The sequence below is a fragment of the Chenopodium quinoa genome, unplaced genomic scaffold (genome assembly GCF_001683475.1).
Source record: "Chenopodium quinoa cultivar QQ74 unplaced genomic scaffold, ASM168347v1, whole genome shotgun sequence".
NCBI classification, from domain to species: domain Eukaryota; kingdom Viridiplantae; phylum Streptophyta; class Magnoliopsida; order Caryophyllales; family Amaranthaceae; genus Chenopodium; species Chenopodium quinoa.
Window position 1 is genome coordinate 2,211,370 of NW_018743669.1, and position 22,451 is coordinate 2,233,820.

A 22,451-nucleotide genomic window follows, 5' to 3' on the forward strand; every position below is an offset into this window, starting at 1 on the left:
CATTATCGGCCATATAAAAATTTGGTCTTCAAATTAAAGCATAGCCAAACTAGTCAGCACAATCATATATTCTCTGATGATGATATCCTTCAACAATTAGTCTATAACAACCAATCAATAAAACATCCTACATGCAATTACTGAAAACGTGCGTATGACATGTTTACATTTGATCAAATCTATCCATCTTTCTCAGCCATACATATCTACCAAGCATTACCCTGAATTTGTCAAACATTAACATTAATTATCCCTTATATCCATATTTCGTGATGGATCAAAGGCATGGGAGTAAGCACTTTGTCAAACTTAGAATGCGTAATTGAAGTCAATATCTGGTTTTCTGAGCCACATTTTGTAAGATTATTCAAAATTATTACACGTAAAACTATTTTAGGATCATTATTTTGGACACAATATTGAAAAATAATTTTCCCAATAGGAATGACAATGAGGCCGGAGTTATAAGTTTAGTTTATGTTTGTTGGATTTGAGTCCGATTCTACACATTATCCCATTTATCATAATTGTTTCGGATTTTCATTTTTTTTTTTTTATACGGTAAGAAATCGAATACCGACTAGGTATGAGAAACTAGAAATAGTGTACAACACATGAAATTGATAAATGTAATAAACAATAGCAATGACATAAAAATCTTTACAAATGTGTAAGTCCTGTATAAATGTATAATAGATGTAGCTCGAGTCATATAGTATTATTTTATATGATAATTTACAATTTGTAAAAGAAAGTACCACATTTAATTTCCACCCAATTCTTTGCTAAAACCTAAAAATTGACTTCTACCATTGCTAAATTGATAGAGTTGTATACTAAAAAAATGTGGGTCGGACTACATATCATCAATATGTATCATTTATACTATCAAAATTGTAACATAGGATACCTTGTTAAAAGGTAAACTTGAATACAAGGTGAGTTGTTCCAAGCAGAAGCATGCATCCTTAACATTTCCCTCACTTTATCCTTCAAATATTTTGCACAATCTGCTTGCAACACCATGCATAGCTTTGAGACTGCACCAACCTTTAACATCTCATGCAACACTTCCTTGGTGGCTGAGAACTTTGCTATTAACCCGAATATATGCACCGCCCGGTCATCCACCACGGCTGACACCCGCAAGATCCTCTTGGACACCACAGCCATCCCTCCGGAGTGGGCTAGGAATTGGGCTCGCCCATCAGCGCAAGAGCACAGTTGGGCTAAGAGACAAAATATAAGCTCGCTCATTTTCTTATTCTTCACTGATTGGGCCAGGCCCAATTCTAACTCAATCTCAATAAGGTGGAAAATGGTGTCGGCCTCAATGATTATGTGCCTATTCCTCCCATGTTGGCACACTTCGAGTAACACCCGGAGGGCCGCTTTCATTGGGCCTACATTAACATTCTTATTATTGTTATCATCATTGTTTTGACGATCCAATAATATTCCCACAACTCATTTGAAAAACTCGGGCTTCAGCCTCTCGATAAGGCTGGAGCCCGCAACCTTGACCACCTCATTAATCAAATTGACCGTGAGGGTCCTTCTTTCGACACTTTTGTCGAAGAGGACCCACGTGATGGCATCGACTAGGTCGATGTTGTCCGCCACAATAGACCTCACCTCAGAGGACACATTAGCCGGTACCCAAACCACTGTAAGAATTCTCAAGGCTTCGGTAAGAAACGTAGTCTTGTTATCCTTATAACAAGTGATAATCAACGAAACCATTGCTTTAACGACCCCACACTCCGCCATGAGCTTCCTATCATCATCCTTGGCATGTTCATCTCCTGAAGAAGTCGAAATCAACGAAAGGAGTTGATCGAGAGAGGTAGACTGCAAGCGAGGCACGCTAAGACCGCGTAGGATCTTCAATACGTGGGCACGACAAAGGACGGGTTTAGGAGTAGGGATACGTTCAACACCAAGGTTAGCATTGGCTACGCACCAACCTTGGATGAGACGTCGTAAGGTGTGGTTAGGGGTTAAATGTTGGCTAGGAAGTGGTTGTTTAGTGACGGGACATACGGGCTCATTCACGACCGCCTCCTTCAACCACCGCTCGATGCTAGAGCGGTCGTAGGTGATGCCGGTGGGGGTCGTGACGGGGTCTTTCATAATTTGTAGGGAAATTGGACACACAAAATAATGTGGAACCTCAACTTCATCATGGTCATCCATGTTCTAGGTTTTAGAAAAAATTAAAATAAAGTAAAATGGGAGGAGGTTGAATAATAAACAAAAATTAAAATAAAAGAGTACAAGTTATAAATAAATAGTGTAGGATAGAATATATATGGTAAAGATTAGCGGCTGGTGAAGAAGATTATAATAAAAAGGGAGAAAATTGATGTGATATGGAGTATCTCATCAATGATGAGGTTTGAACGTAACGTATGATTTATTATATAAATAAATGGAGATTATTGACTGAATGATTAATTAATTAATTAATTGATTGATTAGTAATAAGTATGATTAAATAGGGGATATGGACTGAGTTGGGATATCGCTGTCTTTTGATTAAATTTACATAGTTGTGTTTACTGGTCATATTTTCTCATTTTTCATGTTTGGTCAAATTTCTTAGAGAAGACCATGCGAAATTTGTATCATATTTTGTGAGACTTTTTGGGATGGAGAGAAAGATGATTGCCACGTGGAATTATGTGATTGGAGAATAAATTGTGTTGGGCCCACGTAGAAAGAGTTGATTGGGTTGGGATCCAATTTATTCGAAGGATTCGTTTCATTTCATGCAAAATCCCATAATTAAATTTAAAAGAAATAGGAGGGTATCTTCGAAAAGAAATAAAAAAGAATAAGAGGGGGGCTGGCTTTGGGAGACTTTGGCTAAGACATGGGGACGGGTTTTGGGAGTTCGAGTAATTCTCCCTTTTACTTTTTCTGAAGTGAAGAAAAGCACCCATTCTCTTTAATTAAAATTTTATTTGGAAACATGTTTTAACTAAGGACTTCAATAACAATTAAGAATATACTACTAATTTTTTGCTTGGTGGTCATGTCAATCTTCCGGGTTATTAAATGTTAAAGTACGTACTACTGCTTAATAAGTTATAAATATTAATGATTGAAATTATACAATGACATTGTGATTCAATAATCAAAATAACCTTAGTTGTAATAGAGAACTTCATTCATATATTTTTTTTTTGGTGTTTAGAGAGGCACAAGGGCAGGGGTGAGAATCGATCACAAATCTCCTGGAACCGGGAAGGGAGCTCTAACCACTTGAGCTATCCTTCAATCTCACTTCATTCATATATTGATATTGCATTTGGTCCCTCGTATTTTAAAATGATTAAAGGGGAAAAGATTTTGGCTTTTCATGGCCTACTACTTATGCCAAGGGTCCATATTATTGCTTATAAACCAGGTTAAAATTTTATTCTAGTACAGATCAATATAGCATAATATTTAAGTTGGGTTTGCTACTATTCTTTTTTAGTCATAACTAAAAAGTTCAAACATTCCATATTTGCGGCATTCTAGTATTTTTCTTGTTTGTATGCGCGTTGCGATTAGGTTAGACTAGAATGACTCAATTAAATTAGAATTAGAATTTGTACTATACTACACTACGTACTTTTTAATGCATACATACTAATAATTAGTATTAAAAATAGATTTTCATTAATATATGTCAAAAAAAAATGTTATTAATAGACATTTATTGATAGATTTCCTCTGATAAATTATATCAACATAATAGAATAATGAGAAAGAGAATGTTGAAAAGCTTGATTCAGATTTTAGAAACAACACCGCCATATAAACAATTATTTCAATCATTGAACTCCTAATTAAACTAATGTAATTAAGGGACTTTAGGGTGATTCGGTGAACTATTAATCTCAATCTAGCACAGTTTAATTGGTTTTGAATAATCATTAAACTATTCAAGTACAGGCAATCACATACATTGTCCAAGTAAAACAACCTGAATTCTTTAATTTCTGGCCCTTTTTTCTTCTTCCCAAATTGCTTAAAACATAAATTTAAAAAAAAAAACTCACCAAAGATTCAAGACTGACTGAAGTTTTTCAGTCCAAGCAAATGGGCATTGGCCCACTCATTAGATTTATCGAGACAAACAGCTAGCTAGATCTCAACCTTGTGGTACTATTAAATTTTTAATTTAACTACTACTTCACATTTCATTTAATTTAACTACTTGTTACTCAACTCATATTCAAACATTCATACTTGTATAGTATGATACAGAATAAACTATTAAATAATATTACATAAAAAAATTTAAAACACATTTTATCTAGACTTTTTTCCATCTGATGCTTAAATTGCTATCTGGTTCAAAGTACAGCAAAAAATTTAAGACACTCCAGCCAATTCAAAAAAGAGAAAAAAGAGGAAAAAAAAAAAAGGACACTACTTTATTTGGTCTTCCTAGTTTTAAAATTCTTGCAATAAGAGTAGCTTAAATGTCAATCCAACATTCCAACCAATTAAAGTTAAACCAACTTAAGAAGTTAAGAACTAGTATAGTAGTATCAGATTAATGAGAACCTCGGGAAATAATATGTTTGTGAAATGAGCTCAACAAAATCGACGTTATAAGCTAATGATCACATGGTTATTTATAAGGCAGTCTGCCAAAGACAGTCCTAGCAAATTTAGAGGCAAATTAAACTAACACGGAGTACTCTGTAATTATAACATTATAACATATTGAAAATTAAATACTCCGTATGAAGTAGTACATATTATTCATTTGAAACAGAAATATCATGTACGTACTGCATCTTATTCTCCCTGTGTTGTAAAAATGATTTCTGGAAGCACTGAAATATTGACTATGGATTATAGTATAACCAATCAAAATGATAAACGTTATTATGAATGTAGTTAGTATATGTCTAGAATATTATCCATAATTTTCTAACATTACTTGCTGCAAAACTTTTCTTCTCCCTATGGACCACCTCATTTTCTAACTAATTGTCAAAGAATTAAGTCTAGTATCTAGATCACTTCGATTTGATTGGTATAGTCAATACTAGAGCTGTCAATTCGGGTAAACGGGTCGGGTTTGGGTTGGGTAAGAGTAGGTTGGGTCAACTCGGGTCGGGTCTGGTCAATTCTGATTAATTCTATAACCTATGCGTAGAGGTGCCAATTCGGATAACCGGATGGAGTTTGGGTCGGGTCTGTTTGGATCGGATATGTTCTGGTCAAAATTATTGTTTTTACTCGGATCGGGTCGGGTCGGATCAAATTTGGGTCATGATCTATCGATTTTGGGTCGGATATGGGTCGGGTCAACTCCAGATCGGTTCACTTTCGATTCGGATAAATTCGAATCGGGTTCAAAACGGTCTTAACCGGGTTAATTTCGAGTCGGATGAATGTGGGTTGGGTTGATTTCGGTTGGGATGATTTCAATTCGGTCAAGTTTTAGTTTGATTAAGATAAGGTTGATCCGTTGATTCATTAATTGATCAATTTTGATTCAATTCCTTTTTGTGTTTGGCTGGATTTTGGTCAAGTTCACCAAATTCATATCCAAATAAGGTTATTTTTAAAGTAGAGTTATTATTGAGATTTTCCCTTATTATTGGGTTAATACCAAGTCGTATAATATATTTTTATCGTTTGTTTATTAATTACAAAGTACGAAATCTTAGTTTTCTCATTTGATCAAGTTATGTGTAATTTGTATTTTTAAGGCAAATTGAGATTGAATAAGTATCGATGACTTATCATACCTACATAGTATATAAGTGAAACGATAAATAATGAGCTATTGATATATTGACAAATGATAGTTACATATGGTGATATATACAAATAAGCTAGAATGTCATCCTTTTAAGGTTATTACAAATCTTCAATTGTACAATCTTCAATGTCATCTCTTAGACGAGACGAATATAAAGCTTAGAAAGTAATTTTATATAATTGGTATGTACATGAATCAAACTTGTTACTTCGGATTATTTCATTGTAGTAAAATAAGTTAACTTATTAATAATTAGTAAATATATTAGTATAAGAATTGGAATAAAAAGATCGATAATTAATTACGGCCGGGTTATATTCGGATTGTGTAAAAATCTAATCGAGTTAAAATCGAGTCGGGTTGATATCAGTTCGGGTCAAAACAGATCGGATTAGATCGGTTGTTTTTGGGGTTAATTTCGGATTGGGTTGAGCTCGGGTCGGGTCAAATTGGTTCGATTTGTGTTCAGATCGGGTCAAATCGGGTTCAGGTTGTGTTCAATTTGGATCAAATTGGTGACGGGTCAAGTTCAGATCGGATCAAGTTCGGATTCAGTTCGAGTTCAGTTTGGTTACAAATCGGGTTTGGGTTCTGATTTCCTCGGATCAAATCGGATCGATTAATGTTCGAAATGGATAATTTTTTTTGGGTCGGTTCGGTCTTGATACCTCTACCTATGCGGGTCCGGTTTGGGTTGGATCATGCTTGAGTCGGGTCGTGTTCGGTTCAATTCAATAATTTGCGGGTTAGGATCAGGTCGGATCATTCTCGGGTTTGAGTCGGGTTCGGTTCAAGTCAATAATTTGCGGAATAATCAGGTCCGGTCATTTTCAAGTCGGGTCATTCTCGAGTTCAAGTCGGGTTCGGTTCAAGTCAATAATTTGCGGGTTATAATCAGGTTGGGTCATTTCCAAGTTGGGTCATTCTCGGATTCAAGTCGGGTTATGTTCAAGTCAATAATTTGCAGGTTACAATCAGGTCACGTTATCCATGCTTTTTGAGAAATTTAGTAGGTTTCTGGGCCCGGTGTCAGAAAGACGTAAGATTTTAGGGGATACATCTCAGGGTCATATAATTCCGTTTGGAACCATATATGATCATTATATGTTGTCATAAATATTCGTGGTAGGCTTGACTTACGGTTTGTTTGGATAGCAAAGAAGGAAAGAAAAGAAGGGGAGGGAGAATGGAGGAAGGGAAGGGAAAAGAAAGGGAGGGGGAGGTGAGCTCCATTTTCCCTCCAAATCTCTCCAATTTTGAAGAGATTATGGTTATTATAGAGAGAGGGAAAATAGATCCCTTCCTCTCCTTCCCCTTCCTTCCCCCAATCTTTTACCCAAATAAGAGATTTTGTCCCCCTCCATTTCTCTTCTCTTCTTTTCCTTCATTTCTTCCTATCCAAACAAAGTGTTAATGAAATTGGTGCAAGTATTAAACCGGTAAATTGGCCGTTTAAAGGCAAATTGGATGGTTACACCCACCCAATTGGACTCCTGGAGGGTATTAGCCTATTAGGAACCATGGTAAACATTTCGGCAATTTTTAATTTCGAGCGAAAAAAAGTCAAAAAATTCCAAAATTGAAGGCTAAGATCCACTTTTTTAAGAATTTTGGAGGTTTGGAGACCTGGTGTCGAAAAGCCTTGAAATTTTTGGAGATACATCTCGGGGTCATATAATGCCGTTTGAAACCATATATGATGATTATATGCTGTCATAAATGTTTGTGGTTGGTTTGTTCTAATGAAATCGGTGCAAGTAGGCCGTTTAAATGCAAATTGGATGGTTACACCCACCCAATTGAACTCCCGGAAGGTATTAGGGACCATGGTAAAAATTTCGGCAAATTTTAGTTTCGAGCGAAAAAAATTCAAAAAAATCCAAAATTGAAGGCTAATATCCACGCTTTTTGGGAAATTTTTGAGGTTTCGGGGCCAGATGTCGAAAAGATTTAAGGTTTTAAAGGATACATCTAAGGGTCACATAATACTGTTTTAAACCATAAATGATCATTATATGCTGTCATAAATGTGCGTGGTAGGTTTGAGTTAATGAAATCGGTACAAGTTGTAAACCGGTAAATTCACCATTTAAAGGCAAATTGGATGGTTCCACCCACCTAACTGGAATCCCGGAGGATATTAGGGACCATGGTAAACATTTCGGCAATTTTTATTTACAAGCGTAAAAAAGACAAAAAATTCCAAAAGTTAAAGCTAATATCCACGTTTTTTAAGAAATTTTAGAGGTTTGGGGCCTAGTGTCGAAAATATTTGAGATTTTAGGGGATACATCTAGGGGTCATATAATGCCGCTTAAAGCCATATATGATCATTTTATGTTGTCATAAATGTTCGTGGTAGACTTGAGTTAATGAAATCGGTGCAAGTTGTAAACCGGTAAATTGGTTGTTTAAAGGCAAATTGGATGGTTCCACCCAACCAATACGACTTCGGAGGGTATTAGGGATCATGGTAAACATTTCGGCAATTTTTATTCACGGGCGAAAAAAAGTCAAAAAATTCCAAAATTGAAGGCTAATATCCACGTTTTTTGAGAAATATTGGAGGTTTCGGGACCCGGTGTCGAAATGACTTAAGATTTTCGGGAATATATCTCAGGGTCATATAATGTCGTTTGCAACCATTTATGATCATTATTTTTTGTCATAAATGTTCGTGGTTGTTTGAGTTAATGAAATCAGTGCAAGTTGTAAACCGGTAAATTGGTCGTTTAAAGGAAAATTGGATGGTTCCATCCACCCAATTTGACTACCGGAGGGTATAAGGGAGCATAATAAAAATTTCGGCAATTTTTATTTTCGGGCGAAAAATAGTCAAAAAATTCCAAAAATGAAAGCTAATATCCACGTTTTTGAGAAATTTTTGAGGTTTCGGGGCTTGGTGTATAAAAGCTTTGATATTTTAGGGGATACATCTTAGGGTCATATAATAATGTTTTAATTCATAAATGATCATTTTATGTTGTCATAAATGTTCGTGATAGGCATGAGTTAATTAAAACGGTAAAAGTTGTAAAACGGTAATTTCGCCATTTAAACACAAATTGGAGGGTTCTACCCACCTAATTAGATTCCCGGAGGGTATTAGGGACCATAGTAAATATTTCGACAAGTTTTATTTACATGCGAAAAAAAGTCAAAAAAATTAAAAAAATTAAGGCTAATAATATCCACGCTTTTTGAGAATTTATGGAGGTTTTGAGGCCCGTTGTCGAAAATCCTTGAGATTTTAGGGGATACAATATAATTCCGTTTAGAACCATATATGATCATTATATGTTGTCATAAATGTTCTTGGGTAGGCTTGAGTTAACTAAATCGGTGCAAGTTATAAACCGGTAAATTGATCGTTTAAAGGCAAGTTAGATGGTTCCACCCAATCAATTGGACTTCCGGAGGGTATTAGGGATCATGATAAACATTTCTGCAATTTTAATCTCCGGACGAAAAAAAATAAAAAAAATCCAAAAATGAAGGCTAAAATCCACGCTTTTTGAGAAATTTTAGAGGTTTCGAGGTCCGGTGTCAAAAAGGCTTGAGATTTAAGGGGATACATCTAGGAGTCATATAATGCCGTTTGGACCATAAATAATCATTATATGTTGTCATAAATAGGGGTGGTAGGCTTGAGTTAATGAAATCGGTGTAAGTTGTAAACCGGTAATTTGGTCGTTTAAAGGCAAATTGGATGGTTTTACCCACCCAATTGGACTCCCAAAGGTATTAGGGACCATGGTAAACATTTCGAAATTTTTTATTTCAGGGCGAAAAACAGTCAAAAAAATTCCAACATTGAAGGCTAATATCCACGTTTTTTCAGAAATTTTGGAGGTTTCGGGGCCCGGTGTCGAACAGGCTTGAGATTTTAGGGGAACCTTCTCTGCTTCTTACGATGTTGTTTGTAACCATATATGATAATTATATGTTGTCATAAATGTTTGTGGTAGGCTTGAATTAATGAAATCGATGCAAGTTGTAAACCGGTAAATTGGCCGCTTAAAGGCAAATTTGATGGTTCTACCCACCCAATTGGACTCCTGGAGGGTATTAGGGACCATGGTTAATATTTCAACAATTTTTATTTCATGTAGAAAAAAAGTAAAAACAATTCCAAAATTGAAGGCTAATATCCATACGTTTTGATAAATTTCAAGGTTTCGGGGCACGATGTCGAAAAGAAATGAGATTTTAATTTAGGGGATATTTCTCGGGGTCATATAATGCCGTTTGGAATCATAAATAATCATTATTTGTTGTCATAAATGTTCGTAGTAGGCTTGAATTAATGAAATAGATGCAAGTTGTAAACCGGTAAATTGGGCGTTTAAAGGCAAGTTGGATGGTTCCACCCACCCAATTGGACTCCTGGAGGGTATTAGGGACCATGGTTAACATTTCAACAATTTTTATTTCCAATAGAAAAAGTAAATACAATTCACAAATTGAAGGCTAATAACCATACTTTTTGACAAATTTCGAAGGTTTCAGGGCCCGGTGTCGAAAAGAAATGAGATTTTAGGGGATATTTCTTGGGGTCATATAATGTCGTTTGGAACCATAAATGATCATTTACATTGTCATATATGTTCGTGGTAGGCTTGAATTAATGAAATCGATACAAGTTGTAAACCGGTAATTTGGCCGTTTAAAGACAAATAGGATGGTTCTACCCACCCAATTGGACTACCAGAGGTTATTAGAGACCATGGTAATTATTTCGGTTATTTTTATTTCGGGCGAAAAAAAGTAAAAAAATTCCAAAATTGAAGGCTAATATCCACGCTTTTTGAGAAATTTTGGAGGTTTCGGTGCTCCGTGTCGAAAAGGCTAGAGATTTTTGGGGATACATCTCGGGGTCATATAATTTCTTTTAGAACCATATATGATCATTATATGTTGTTATGAATGTTCGTGGTAGGCTTGAATTAATGAAATCGATACAAGTTTTAAACCCGTAAATTAGCAGTTTAGAGGCAAATTGGATGGTTCCACCCACCCAGTTGGATTACCGGTGGGTATTAGGGACAATGGTAAACTTTTCAGCAATTTTTATTTCCATGCGAAAAAAGTAAAAAAAAATTCCAAATTGAAGGTTAATATCCTCGCTTTTTGAGAAATTTTAGAGGTTTCGGGGACCGGTGTCGAAAAGTCTTGAGATTTTAGGGGGTACATCTCGGGGTCTATAATGTCGCTTGGAGCCGCATATGATCATTATATGTGGTCATAAATGTTTGTGGTAGGCTTGAGTTAATGAAATCGGCGCAAGTTGTAAACTGATAAATCGACCGTTTAATGGCAAGTTGGATGGTTCCATCCACCCAATTGGACTCCCAGAGGGTATTAGAGAGCATGGTAATTATTTCGATAGTTTTTATTTTTGGGCGAAAAAGTTAAAAAATTCAAAAATTGAAGGTTATCCATGCTTTTTGAGAACTTTTTGAGTTTTCAGGGCACGGTGTCGAAAATTCTTGAAATTTTAGGGAATACATATCGTGGTCATATAATGTCATTTGGAACCATATATGATCATTATTTGTTGTCATAAATGTTCGTGGTTTGCTTGAATTAATGAAATTGCAAGTTGTAAACCGGTAAATTCGGGTCGGGTCAATAACAAGTCGGGTTGAATATGGGTCAGGTCAATAACAAGTCGGGTTGATTTCGGGTCGGGTTTGTAACAAGTTGGGTTAAATTCGGTTCGAGTTAGGAACGGGTCGGGTTGAATTCAGGTCTGGTTAGTAACAAGTCGGGTTAAATTCGGGTTTTGACGGGTTAAAACAGGTTTGGGTCAATTTCGATTCAAGTCGGGTTCGGTTCAGGTCAATAATTTACGGGTTACATTCTGGTCGGGTCATCTCCAGGTCAGTTCATGTTCGGGTTCGAGTTTCACATACTCGGGTCTAGGGTTGATTTCAAGTCCGATCAGGTCGGGTTTGGGTCACCATTTTTTCGGGTTCAGATGGGTCGGTTAATAATCGGGTTTGAGTCCGTATTTTGGGTCGGGTCAACTTTTGTCGGCTCTAGTCAATACTCCATGTTATGTGTTCATGTAGAATGCTAAGGTATCGATTCTTCAAGGTAAAAAAATTTCTACTTATTGTATTTCATTTGTAATCCTCATCATTATCATTTTATCTTATAATACTTTGTATTTTTTGTATAATTTTTTTTTTGATATTTTATTCACAATAATGAAATAAAATTACATAAGTGGATACCTATGTACTTATGAATAATATATACTGTACTCTTTAATCTAAACCTAGATAAAAAAATAATACGACCTAGAATATACCTCGATCAGCTTTTGACACTACGAGTATTATATTCCAAAGTCCAAGTGTCAAATAGTCGAAAAACAAGTACTATAATTAAATGCATTTGCAAATGGCTCCAAATATATAAGTTAACCAAAGGTAAACGCTAAATTTGGTTTATGCTCGATCTTTGACAAAGTCTAGAAGGCAATATACTTCACGGCTTACACTTCCCCCACCCACTTAAAATTCCTTAGTCAACCATTGCATGTTACATGGACTCAATTGCAGCCAAATTCAATTTTGCATATTACTTGCGTGAAAATGGAAACATCATTTAGTTTTGCTCTTTTTCTATTCTTCTTTTTTTGGACAAGAGTTGAGTGTTTGACACAGTTGCTGTCATGTAACTATGTAGTACTTGTATTGTTTGACGATAATGGAAAATGGTGCCCACCAAACAGAGAAATTCCAAAGTCAACTTATCCCTGTAATGTTAAGCAAACTTTTTGATACCTGGAAGAACTTGCTATTGGGTCTGCTCATAAGGGCACTATAGTTGGAAACCCGTAATTTGCTACGACTTACAAGGAGGGTCAAGGCGTGATAGATAAGCTAGTATGAAACTATGGACAGTTTGTCTAACCTCTGGACTCTGGTGTATTTTTAGCATAGCCGTATAATATGGTGTTATATTGCCTGACTAAATAAGAAGCACATTGGAAAGTATAGCATCTAAAAGCAGACAAAAATTTCTGTTCTCAAAGAGGGAAATCCTTTCTCAGCTGCAAGTATGCAACGTATGAAAGCAAATTTTGTAGTTGTAATTCTTGTTGACACTCTTTAATTTACCATCGTACAAAGAATATTTGTGTATGAAACATATACATTCTCCACTTTCTTAACAACAAAACTGCCCTAATTCATCAAACGCTATGTAGAACAAGTAACAATGTAACATCACACAAGCCAAACTCATAAATCATACAACATTAAGTCACCTACAGAAACACATGAGAACTAATTTACATGCACTTACCTTAATTCGTATCATCAGGACCCCAAGCTTCATCCCTCAAATTTTGCCTTGTAACAATACGGTTCCTTCTAGCATCTTCTTGCTTCCTCAGCTCTGTAGACCCAAAGGTTGATGGCAACTTTACCCCCAATTCTTGAGCAATCAACCTCTGAGCAGTTCTAGCAGATGTCTTTGGTCTTTGCCGAGGTGGGTCAAGGTCTAACATTATAATGAACATGTTTAGTTAGCAGAACACTTTTGCCCTTCACTCACCCTGATCAAACAGAGTACTAACAGCATACAATTGAGTATAACAGCATATACAGAAAAAACAGCAAGATAGAAGAGAACCAAACCAGACGCATGAAACTACACTGAACATTGAGTGAAAACTGCTTGATGATGAGCATGGTACATGCAAAATTGTGAGAGTGCATTGAAGTATCGAGTTACTCATCTAGAGAAAAATTGCAGATTAAAAAATTATACCTTTAATTGAAATGGAGCCAATCATGGGGTCATCTTCCTCAAGTACCCGAACTTTGAAAGAACAACGAACACTATTTAAGGCCTCAAGAGCTGCATTTTCAGATCATAAGAAAAGTATATTAACCGTGGATCTAAAGATATAAACTAAAGATGCATAATATTAATACTTTATCATACTATAATAATACATAAATGTACAAAGATGCACAGCTGGGAAATTATTGATTTCCAAACAAATTTTTTTTGTACATGTGTGAATGTGTGATTGAATCATAAACCTTGAATCAGATTATCTCCACGAAGAACACATGCAAGGGCCCAAAGAGGGGGTGGGGTAGTGGGAACCCAGCAAAATGTATTCTGATAGCAAGCTGACATGTAACTCCTCATATAGGACACAGTCGGTTTTCCAACAGTTTATCTCTGCCATAAAACAGAGAATAGGAAAATAGACCAAAGTACATTTACAAATTACTGCAACAGATAAGCTAGTAGAGCTTTCCTAGTATATTTATTCGAGGGATACAACAGCTAGTAGACCTAGGCAAATGAAGTTGAGCAGAAAGGGGCAAATCTATCTTAGTATTACAGGCATCTTCTTACATCAATGAATCACTGGGCACTCGAAATAGCACCATAATTCTTATTCTAATTCTTAAAGAATCCGATGCAAAGGAATATATGCAAAAAATTCACATAATTAACATGTATCGCCTCATCATAAAATAGAAAAATTACAGTATTCATTATCAAAATAATGACCATTGATGATTTATACTGTTCCAGTAAGGTTCAATAACAGGAAACAGAGTATGTTTGCCAGGGCGTCAATAGCTTTTAAAATGTCAATAAACAATATCATGCCAGACATGCCACGCATACCAGTTGATGGAGTTCGAAATACACCAAGAGCAAGTGTATCTTTAATCCAACGAATTGCAAATCCACGATCTCTAAAGCCTTCGAAAAGTCTCTCCAAATCTATTGTTGTCGTACTCGGGTGGAATCCATCCAAGACAAGGACATGATGTGTTCCATATACAGCTAACACAAAGTAACAAAAACATAAGCAGCTACTTTCAATATTAACATGCAGCACAAATATACCAATAAATTATAAATTGCAGTGATATATCAAGCAAACAGAATAGCATCTACTAAAAAAAAAAAAGCTTGTAGGCATGCATAATTGAAACTTCTGTCTTTTTCCATAAGACTTTATAACATAGATTAACATATTGTTTGGATAGAAGGAAATGAAGAGAAAGGGTGGGGAGGGAAAAGGAGGGAGCAAATCCCTTGGTTTGGATAAAGAATTGTATGAAGGAAGGAAGGGGAAGAGGAGGGATCCATTTTCCCTCAACTAAAAATATATCTCTAAAAATGGAGCTCAATCTCCTCCCTCCCTTTCCTCCTTTTTCCTTCCCCTTCCTTTCTCTTCCAAGTTGCTAGATCAGAGTAAAATAGCTGACCATAAATGAATATTTATCTACAATCAACAAAGAAGTCTCACTCACATTTTTTTCCTTCCAAAATCTTCTCAGACTTTTCATGAACATTCTCATCTGATGTGTCACAGGAAATAGAGTCGTTGATTTGCTCATCACTATACATTCCTTGTTTCTTATATGTGAAGGTTCCCCTCCCACGTCTGTTTGGGACCTTCTTCTCCACCTGCGTGTCATACAATGTAAGCTTTGACACCTCTGGCAAGCATTGTGGAGGGAGCAACTCATCTGGTGCACGATCTGCTATAGCTTCCCAGTCTTATCATCAAGGACAACAACATTATCAATAACTATTCACTATATAATATCAAACAGAAAATTGTATCAACAACAATAGAATACAAGATCATCAGTCCCTTACAAAATTCAAGTCTTTCGCAAGGCAAAGTTTACCATAATATATCACCAATTAAACCCAAGTTGATAAAAAAATAGAAGTATCTTCTTTGCTAAGTGCAAACTGTTCCTTCTACAATAGGAAACTAAAGTCCAATTAACAAAAGATGAAAAATTTATCAACAATTCCCTTGGTCCCAAATTGATAGCAACAATTTGACTTTTGCACTATTAATACACAAATTGTTGCCTCTTTATTTTACCAACATGTACAACAATGTTTTTATGTAAAATGTCATTGGAATAGTCTTAATGTATATTATCAAAATATCAACTTTAAGAGTAATTTTAGTGATATATTATTAAAGTATCCCCCCCTCCTTATTCCCTAAAATTTTGCTAAATGAGGGTGTGATGTTCCTTTGGTGCTAAAAAATACAAAGTACGGGATAGGGCCAAGGGCGGTGATGTTGGTGCTCCAAGGCATGACCATGTTGTAGGCATAGGGCATGGGGCATGGACAAGAGACATGCAAAAAGACAAGGCATAAAAAAACCTCAACCTTAAAAAGACAATGCAAGGCCAAGCCAAGGCATCACAAAACATAATAACGTAAGGTGGGTCAAGACATGAATGAGATGATTCTCGACACCAAGTAGGCATTCCGGGGTCCTTTAAAAAATCCGAGAATAACCTCAATGTATAATCCTGTTGGGTCAAAGATTGTTCTCCAGAAGCCAAATTTGAAGGCTATAATACATGAAAACAAATTAATTTTGAAGATTTCAAAACGTAGTGTTCAAAAGTCACAAGATCATAAAGGACGCAGCTTGGGTCATACAATGTTGTTTGGAACCATAAACGAATAGAAACGACTAGTAGTCAATCACATAAAACCACATGATGGCCTAAAGTCAAACAAAGGAGGGATAAGTTGTAAGCTAGTAAGTCGATAGTTTAAAGGCAAAGTAGACGGTTCTAACCACCAGGATAGCCTCCTAGGTTGTCCCGGGTTCCATGGGAATCACCTCGACCTCTTTACTTTCCGGATCCGAAAAAAGTTGAAAATTGTCCAAAACTAAAGGTTATAATGCACACTTTCAGACCAATTTCAGGACCAATGTTTAACACTTACGGGGAAAGTAGAGGATACATCCCAGGGTCAAATATGTTATTTGAAACAATATATGCCCACTAAATAGTCATATATAAGCCCATAGTAACCTTGACGTAGTTAAGAGTCAGGTGTATGCAGTAGAGTTGTACACTACTGCTTAATTGACGGGTTGAAGGCAAAATAATGGATAGTTTTGGAAACATAGGAATTACTCCAACCTCTTCTTTTCTTACCAAAGAAAAAAAAAAAGTCAAAAAAATGTTCAAAACTAAAGGCTATATTTCACGAAATTGGACCAATTTAGGAGGTTTGGAGACTCGGTGTCAAAAAATCTCGTAATATAGGGAATGCATACCAAGGTAAAATAATATTGTTTAGAAGCATATACGGCGTCATATAAAGTCTCATAGAAACCTAAGTTGAAAACAGCTAAATTGATAGATTAAATGCAAACCCGATAGTTCCAACCACCCAAATGGACTCTAAGATCGAGGGGTCCAAGAGAAGCACCCTGGCCTCTTGTCTTTTCTAGCCGAGAATTAAAAATTGGTCCCTAAAGACTATATAATGCCTGCTTTTGAGCCAATTTTGGAATTATTTTTCCAAAATTGAAGTGAATGAGTGAGGTGTCACTTAGTAGGGATGTTCACTTTTGGGTATCCGGTCCAAAAATTCGGATATCTGACATGTTCGGATCAGAGAAATTGCGATCCGAATCCGATTCGAAATTTTCGGATATTTAAATTTTGCCAAATTTTTGGATTGGATAATCGAAATTTCGGACTGGACCATAAGATTTTCGGATCGATTAGTTAAAATTTTCGGACAAAATTCGATCCGTATCTGATCCAATAACCCGAAATAATTTTCAGATATCCGAAATTTCGGATTGGATCATTGGATTTTCGTATCAGATATTTTTTAACATCTCTATCACCTAGGGTCATATAAGTTTATATGGAGCCATAAGAGGCATATCAATAGTCATATAAAATCTAGAGAATGAGTTTGGTACTTTGATTAAGCTTTGTGGCTATTTTGGAATTATGTGGCATTGGTGGTGAAGAGCCGCAATAAATAGCTGTTTATATCACCAACTTGGCATCCCGGGGTCCTTAAAGGCATTGGGAATCTTTCACCTTCCTAGGTATTGTGGATCATACCCAAATTCATTACTTGTCATAACATCAATGTATATGAAGTATAATATATTGGCAGCAAGGCCGGATTAAGATGTTACTAAAGCGAAGCAAATTATTTGAGTCACCAAAAGCAACCAAAAAAATGGTATAAATCCACAATAATTGAAATAAGATTTCTTGAAAAGTTGAAACTAAGATACATGATTAAACAAAAGAAAATGCAAGTATTAAGACAATGGATTTAGTTACCATACTAGTAGTCTAGTACACTCCAGCAGTTTAAGGAGCACTCACAAAAAATATGAAAAAAAAATGCAGTATTTATAAAGTTCCTCTTCAGCAAAAAACTGAATACCTTTTACATAGAGGAATAATGCAATTTAATATTTTGCAGTGTCATAGAAGAAAAGGATAACCAAATACCAACATTAACACTTCTTAGATCTCTATTAAGCACACTGAGTATATTTTCTTCAATTGCTAAGCTAAGCAGCACAATACAGGAGAGTCTCTTTCATAACACAGTTCAATGAAAAATCCTGGATAAGCCAAATCTAGGATCAAAACTCAAGATTAATGTTATCAGCAGTGAATGTTTATTTTCAAGAAAGCTTAGCCTAATTAAGCTTCATTTGGGTTCTAGAATTCAAAATCAGAAATTGAAGTGTACCACAGCATTCTTTAGACATTTTTAGTTCTCCCTCAAGAAATCTGTGATAAAATCCCCTTTTAATCTGATTTTACTTTATCAATAAGCATAAGCAACTTAGTGTGGATAAAATCCAGCATGGAGGTAACAAAGAGAATAATTCTGTTTGCGTGGAATCACTTCAATTTTGTATAATTAAGTTGTTTGAGTTTAGCATTATAAAGAAGTTAAATAACTTTCAGTGTCCTTGCTAACTACGTTCAAAGTCTTCATACTCCCTCTGGAGTCTGGGCTAAGAGTTTAAGTCATTTTACTATGGTCACCACAACAAATTGCATTTATAACAGAGCACATTTCTGCAGACTAAGATAGCACCTAAAACGACAGAATTAGGTTGATAGCAGGGAGCAAATTATACCGTCATCTGAAGACTCCTGAGGAGCTACATTGTCAGTTGAAGATTTTGGACATGGGTCATAATCCCCTGCCATCAAAGCAAACATATAATCAATCAAATATGTAACTTAAAAGGAGGCACAAGCCGCATGGAAATTTAACATTTCAAATAACAAAGTAAATACTTTACCTTCTCTGGTTAAATTACTCCCAGGCAAATTATTACTATTGGAAACCCTAGATTTTTCTTCTGTTGTGGAAGTTTCACTGAAATAAAGATTAAAACTCAATACCAATCCAATTATAATCTGTAAAATTTCAATTTAAAAGTAAAATGGAAGGATATACTGACATAAAGGAAGTAGAAGAAGGTGAGAGGGAGCGGAGGTTGATGGCTGAAGCACGAGATCTAGCGTCATCAGATTTGAGAGAGAGGCCTTTGCAGGAGTAAAGCTTGGCCACTTCAAGGAGTGCAGAGGCTAATTGGGGCTGTGAATCTGATGAATTTAGGGTCTCGAGCTTTGAAATTAGGGATTCAAGGAGGGATATTGCAGCCTCTATGTCTCCGGAATCTACTAAATCTTCCACTTGCTCACTCCAATTCTTCTCTGCTTCACTCTCCATGTCCTCTTCTGTTCTTAAAATTTTGGCAAGTGACGGAAACCCTTCTTGACAGTAAAATAAATGTAATCTATTCCTATCTGAAACATTAGACAATAATCACAATTGACATAAGAGGCCCTGATACTTTATCGTAACAATCAAGTGTTACTAAATTAATTTATTCAACATGATTTTATCATAATATTCTTCCTATATTATTGTATCAAAATATTCTTCCAATATTATGATTAAATCTATTCTCTAATGACCACTTTTTTTTAAATGCAACTGTTGTAGAAGTCCCTTTCATCACTCATTCACTAAAATTTGACATTTGTAATTAAATAGGCCTTATTCAATTCAGCTAATAAAAATTAGTTTCAGCAGTAGTTAATTTTGACAAGTAAAAGTTAGTTCTGATAAGAAATCCACTTTCATTTTTCCAAAAACAGCATAATAAACCAAAAACACCAGTGAATCAATAAATAATTTAGATGAGCAAAAATCAATTGAAGCTTACAGAATCTAGTACATCAATGTGAGAATTATTGATTTTCACCACAATAAATTGCAAATTGAATTGAAAAGTAACGAACAATAGTAATCTAATCTAGGTTAAAACAAGAATTTGCCATACTAAGCAACTAATAAAACCAATCCAAGATTGAAGCGAAGTATTATTACTCAAATATTTAGGTATAAAAGAGCTAAAATCACTGTATATATCAATTGTTAAGTGGAAATTCTAAATCAATTTCAGTAATTTTTCTTGAAATTTAGCAATGAGCCTTGTGAAATTAACAATTTTCAACACTGGAACTAATTGAAGGCAATTACATGAAAATCAACAATAAATTCAAGAAAAACAAACATAATTCAGATAATACTATCATACAATTAGGTGCAAAACGACGATCAAAGTTAAAGCAGAATCAAAGAACATACAACATTAGAAAAGAAACTTTATACAGTAATTCGCAGTCTAAAAAAGGGAAGAAATAAACTAACCACTAAGAAAATCAGAATGAAACGTAATTCGTGTGTAAACGGCGACGTTTAACTATTCCCGATGACTAGTTGCCGGAGGTCGGAGAATTTGTCGTCGGAGAGAGAAATTAGAAAGTCGGTTAAAAAGGATTGGGGGCTTCAGACATTATATCTGGGTGGGCTTTTATTTGATTTTCTTAAACTGGACCAATGTGCCAAATATTTAGGCCTAAGGCTATTGAGGTGACTCCGCTCAAAAAAAAAAAAAGGTAAAAGAAAAAAGGCAATTGAGGTGACTGGGTCAATTTGGTTAGATGACTTAGGGGGCAAACTGATTCGAGGTTGGAATCAAGAATGAAACCATAGTGGTATGGTTTGGAACTTGATTTTTAATACCATATGTTTGGTATGCTTATGGAATGCATTTTTTTTCTTTATTTGATACCTAAAGGCTAAAAGTTTGGGAATGAGCCAAACACACCTCCTCCCCAAGGTTTCTAAACCCCATACCTTGGGGGTTTGAGGTATGGGTTTGAAACTCTTAAAATCATAAAACAAACATAAGGTATGGGTTTAAACCATTCTAAACTCATACCTTATACCTTAGTTATGTGAACCAAACTCCCCCTTAGATCTAATTGGGCAGGGTCTAGTTCAAGTTTCTGTAAGGTAAATTATCACGGTGTCCATGCATGTTGAAATATGTAATGAGTCATTTTGAAGTTAGTTTTGAATTAAGTCGGGTCAGTTTTTAATATATATACTTATAGGAATGCTTCAATATTAAGCTAATATCTACATGTTAGAAGGATAACTAGTAAGTTAGGTGGAATATTTTACTTAGAAAAAATTGACAAAAATAATATCATTTTTTGTCCATTCGTTTAAAATAATCTCAACTATGGATTATAGTTAAACTTTTAGCCAAGGCACGGAACAACGACACTTATCGTTCTAATTTTTGCCCAAATGTCACGCCACGTTGGTCATTCACATTTATTATTATGACACATGTTGCTAAGTAAGCGATTTTTGGATAGAATTCTAATACATCATACTTCCTCTATTCTTTTTTTACTTGACCTGTATCTTTTATCACGTTTGCCAATACAAAACTTTAACGATCAATAACCATCTCGATAAGTAAAAATTATAAAATTTATATATTATAATAGTACTTATTGAGACGAATTTAAAAATATCTTACATGAATATGTTTTTCTTTAAACATTATTCACACAACACGGTCAAAGGAGGAGTGGTGAATAGTGTAAAAGTCAAAGCGGGTCAAGTAAAAAATAACGGAGGAAGTATATACTAAATTAATCATAAATTTTAATAAATATCCTATAACTCAAATCTATTTCCATCATAACATTTATTTCAAAAAGTTTTTTTAAAATAAGATTCATTTATATATATTTAATTTATTTACAAAAATAATAGAGAATAAGTGAAAATAAGTTTTAATTTGGAAAAATAATTTTAGTTTTGGTAAAAATACTTTCAATTCAATAAATATAATTTCAGTTTAATAAAATACTTTCTCTGTTTTTTTTAATTGACACAATTCTATTATCACACTTTCCAATGCATGTTTATAATGATTAATATCTCTAATTATCAACATTGTAATTAAAATTATAAAAAAAGAATATTAATAAAATATACATTGAAATGATTCAAACAAGATCCAACATGAATATGTTTCATTGTATCTAAAACTACAAAGCGTGTTGTATGAATAGTGTAAAAGTCAAACGGTGTCAACTAAAAAAACGGAGGAAGTATAACTTAAGTGGGATTATATGACAATATTTAATATTCAATCTAAAAAGTTTATCCTAAACTTTTATTAGCAATCTGGGCATCGCCCGGGTACAAAACTAATAACTAATATATAAAACTAAATTTTGAACCAAACCATGAGACAATGACACTTGGCGTTTTAACTTTTTTCCAAGTGTCGCGCCTTGTAGGCGCAATTAATTTAATGATTAGTATGACGTGTAGGATTAATATAAATGTATTTTTTTTTTGTAGAATAGGATATATAAAAAGGGAAAAAAACATTTTACAAGTTGGATGAAATAAAATTGAATAGATTTTTAAGATAAAACTTTTGATTTAATTAGAATTCTATTTTCAATAA

At 34.8% G+C, this 22,451-nt stretch overlaps 1 protein-coding gene and 1 pseudogene across 1 annotated transcript; both read right to left on the bottom strand.

Moving 5' to 3' along the window:
- Positions 1–460: 460 nt before the first annotated feature.
- LOC110683566 lies at positions 461–2,372 on the bottom strand (annotated as a pseudogene).
- A 10,483-nt stretch (positions 2,373–12,855) lies between these two features.
- Positions 12,856–20,642, bottom strand: LOC110683567. The gene is made up of 8 exons (XM_021859970.1): positions 20,321–20,642; positions 19,062–19,410; positions 18,900–18,976; positions 18,732–18,797; positions 15,079–15,327; positions 14,444–14,605; positions 13,562–13,651; positions 12,856–13,291 (listed from the first exon to the last, which is right to left on the bottom strand). Exons 2-8 carry the CDS (start codon positions 19,331–19,333, stop codon positions 13,095–13,097), a joined length of 1,113 nt encoding a protein of 370 aa, XP_021715662.1. The 5' UTR covers positions 19,334–19,410; positions 20,321–20,642; the 3' UTR covers positions 12,856–13,094.
- Between the last annotated feature and the right edge of the window lie 1,809 nt (positions 20,643–22,451).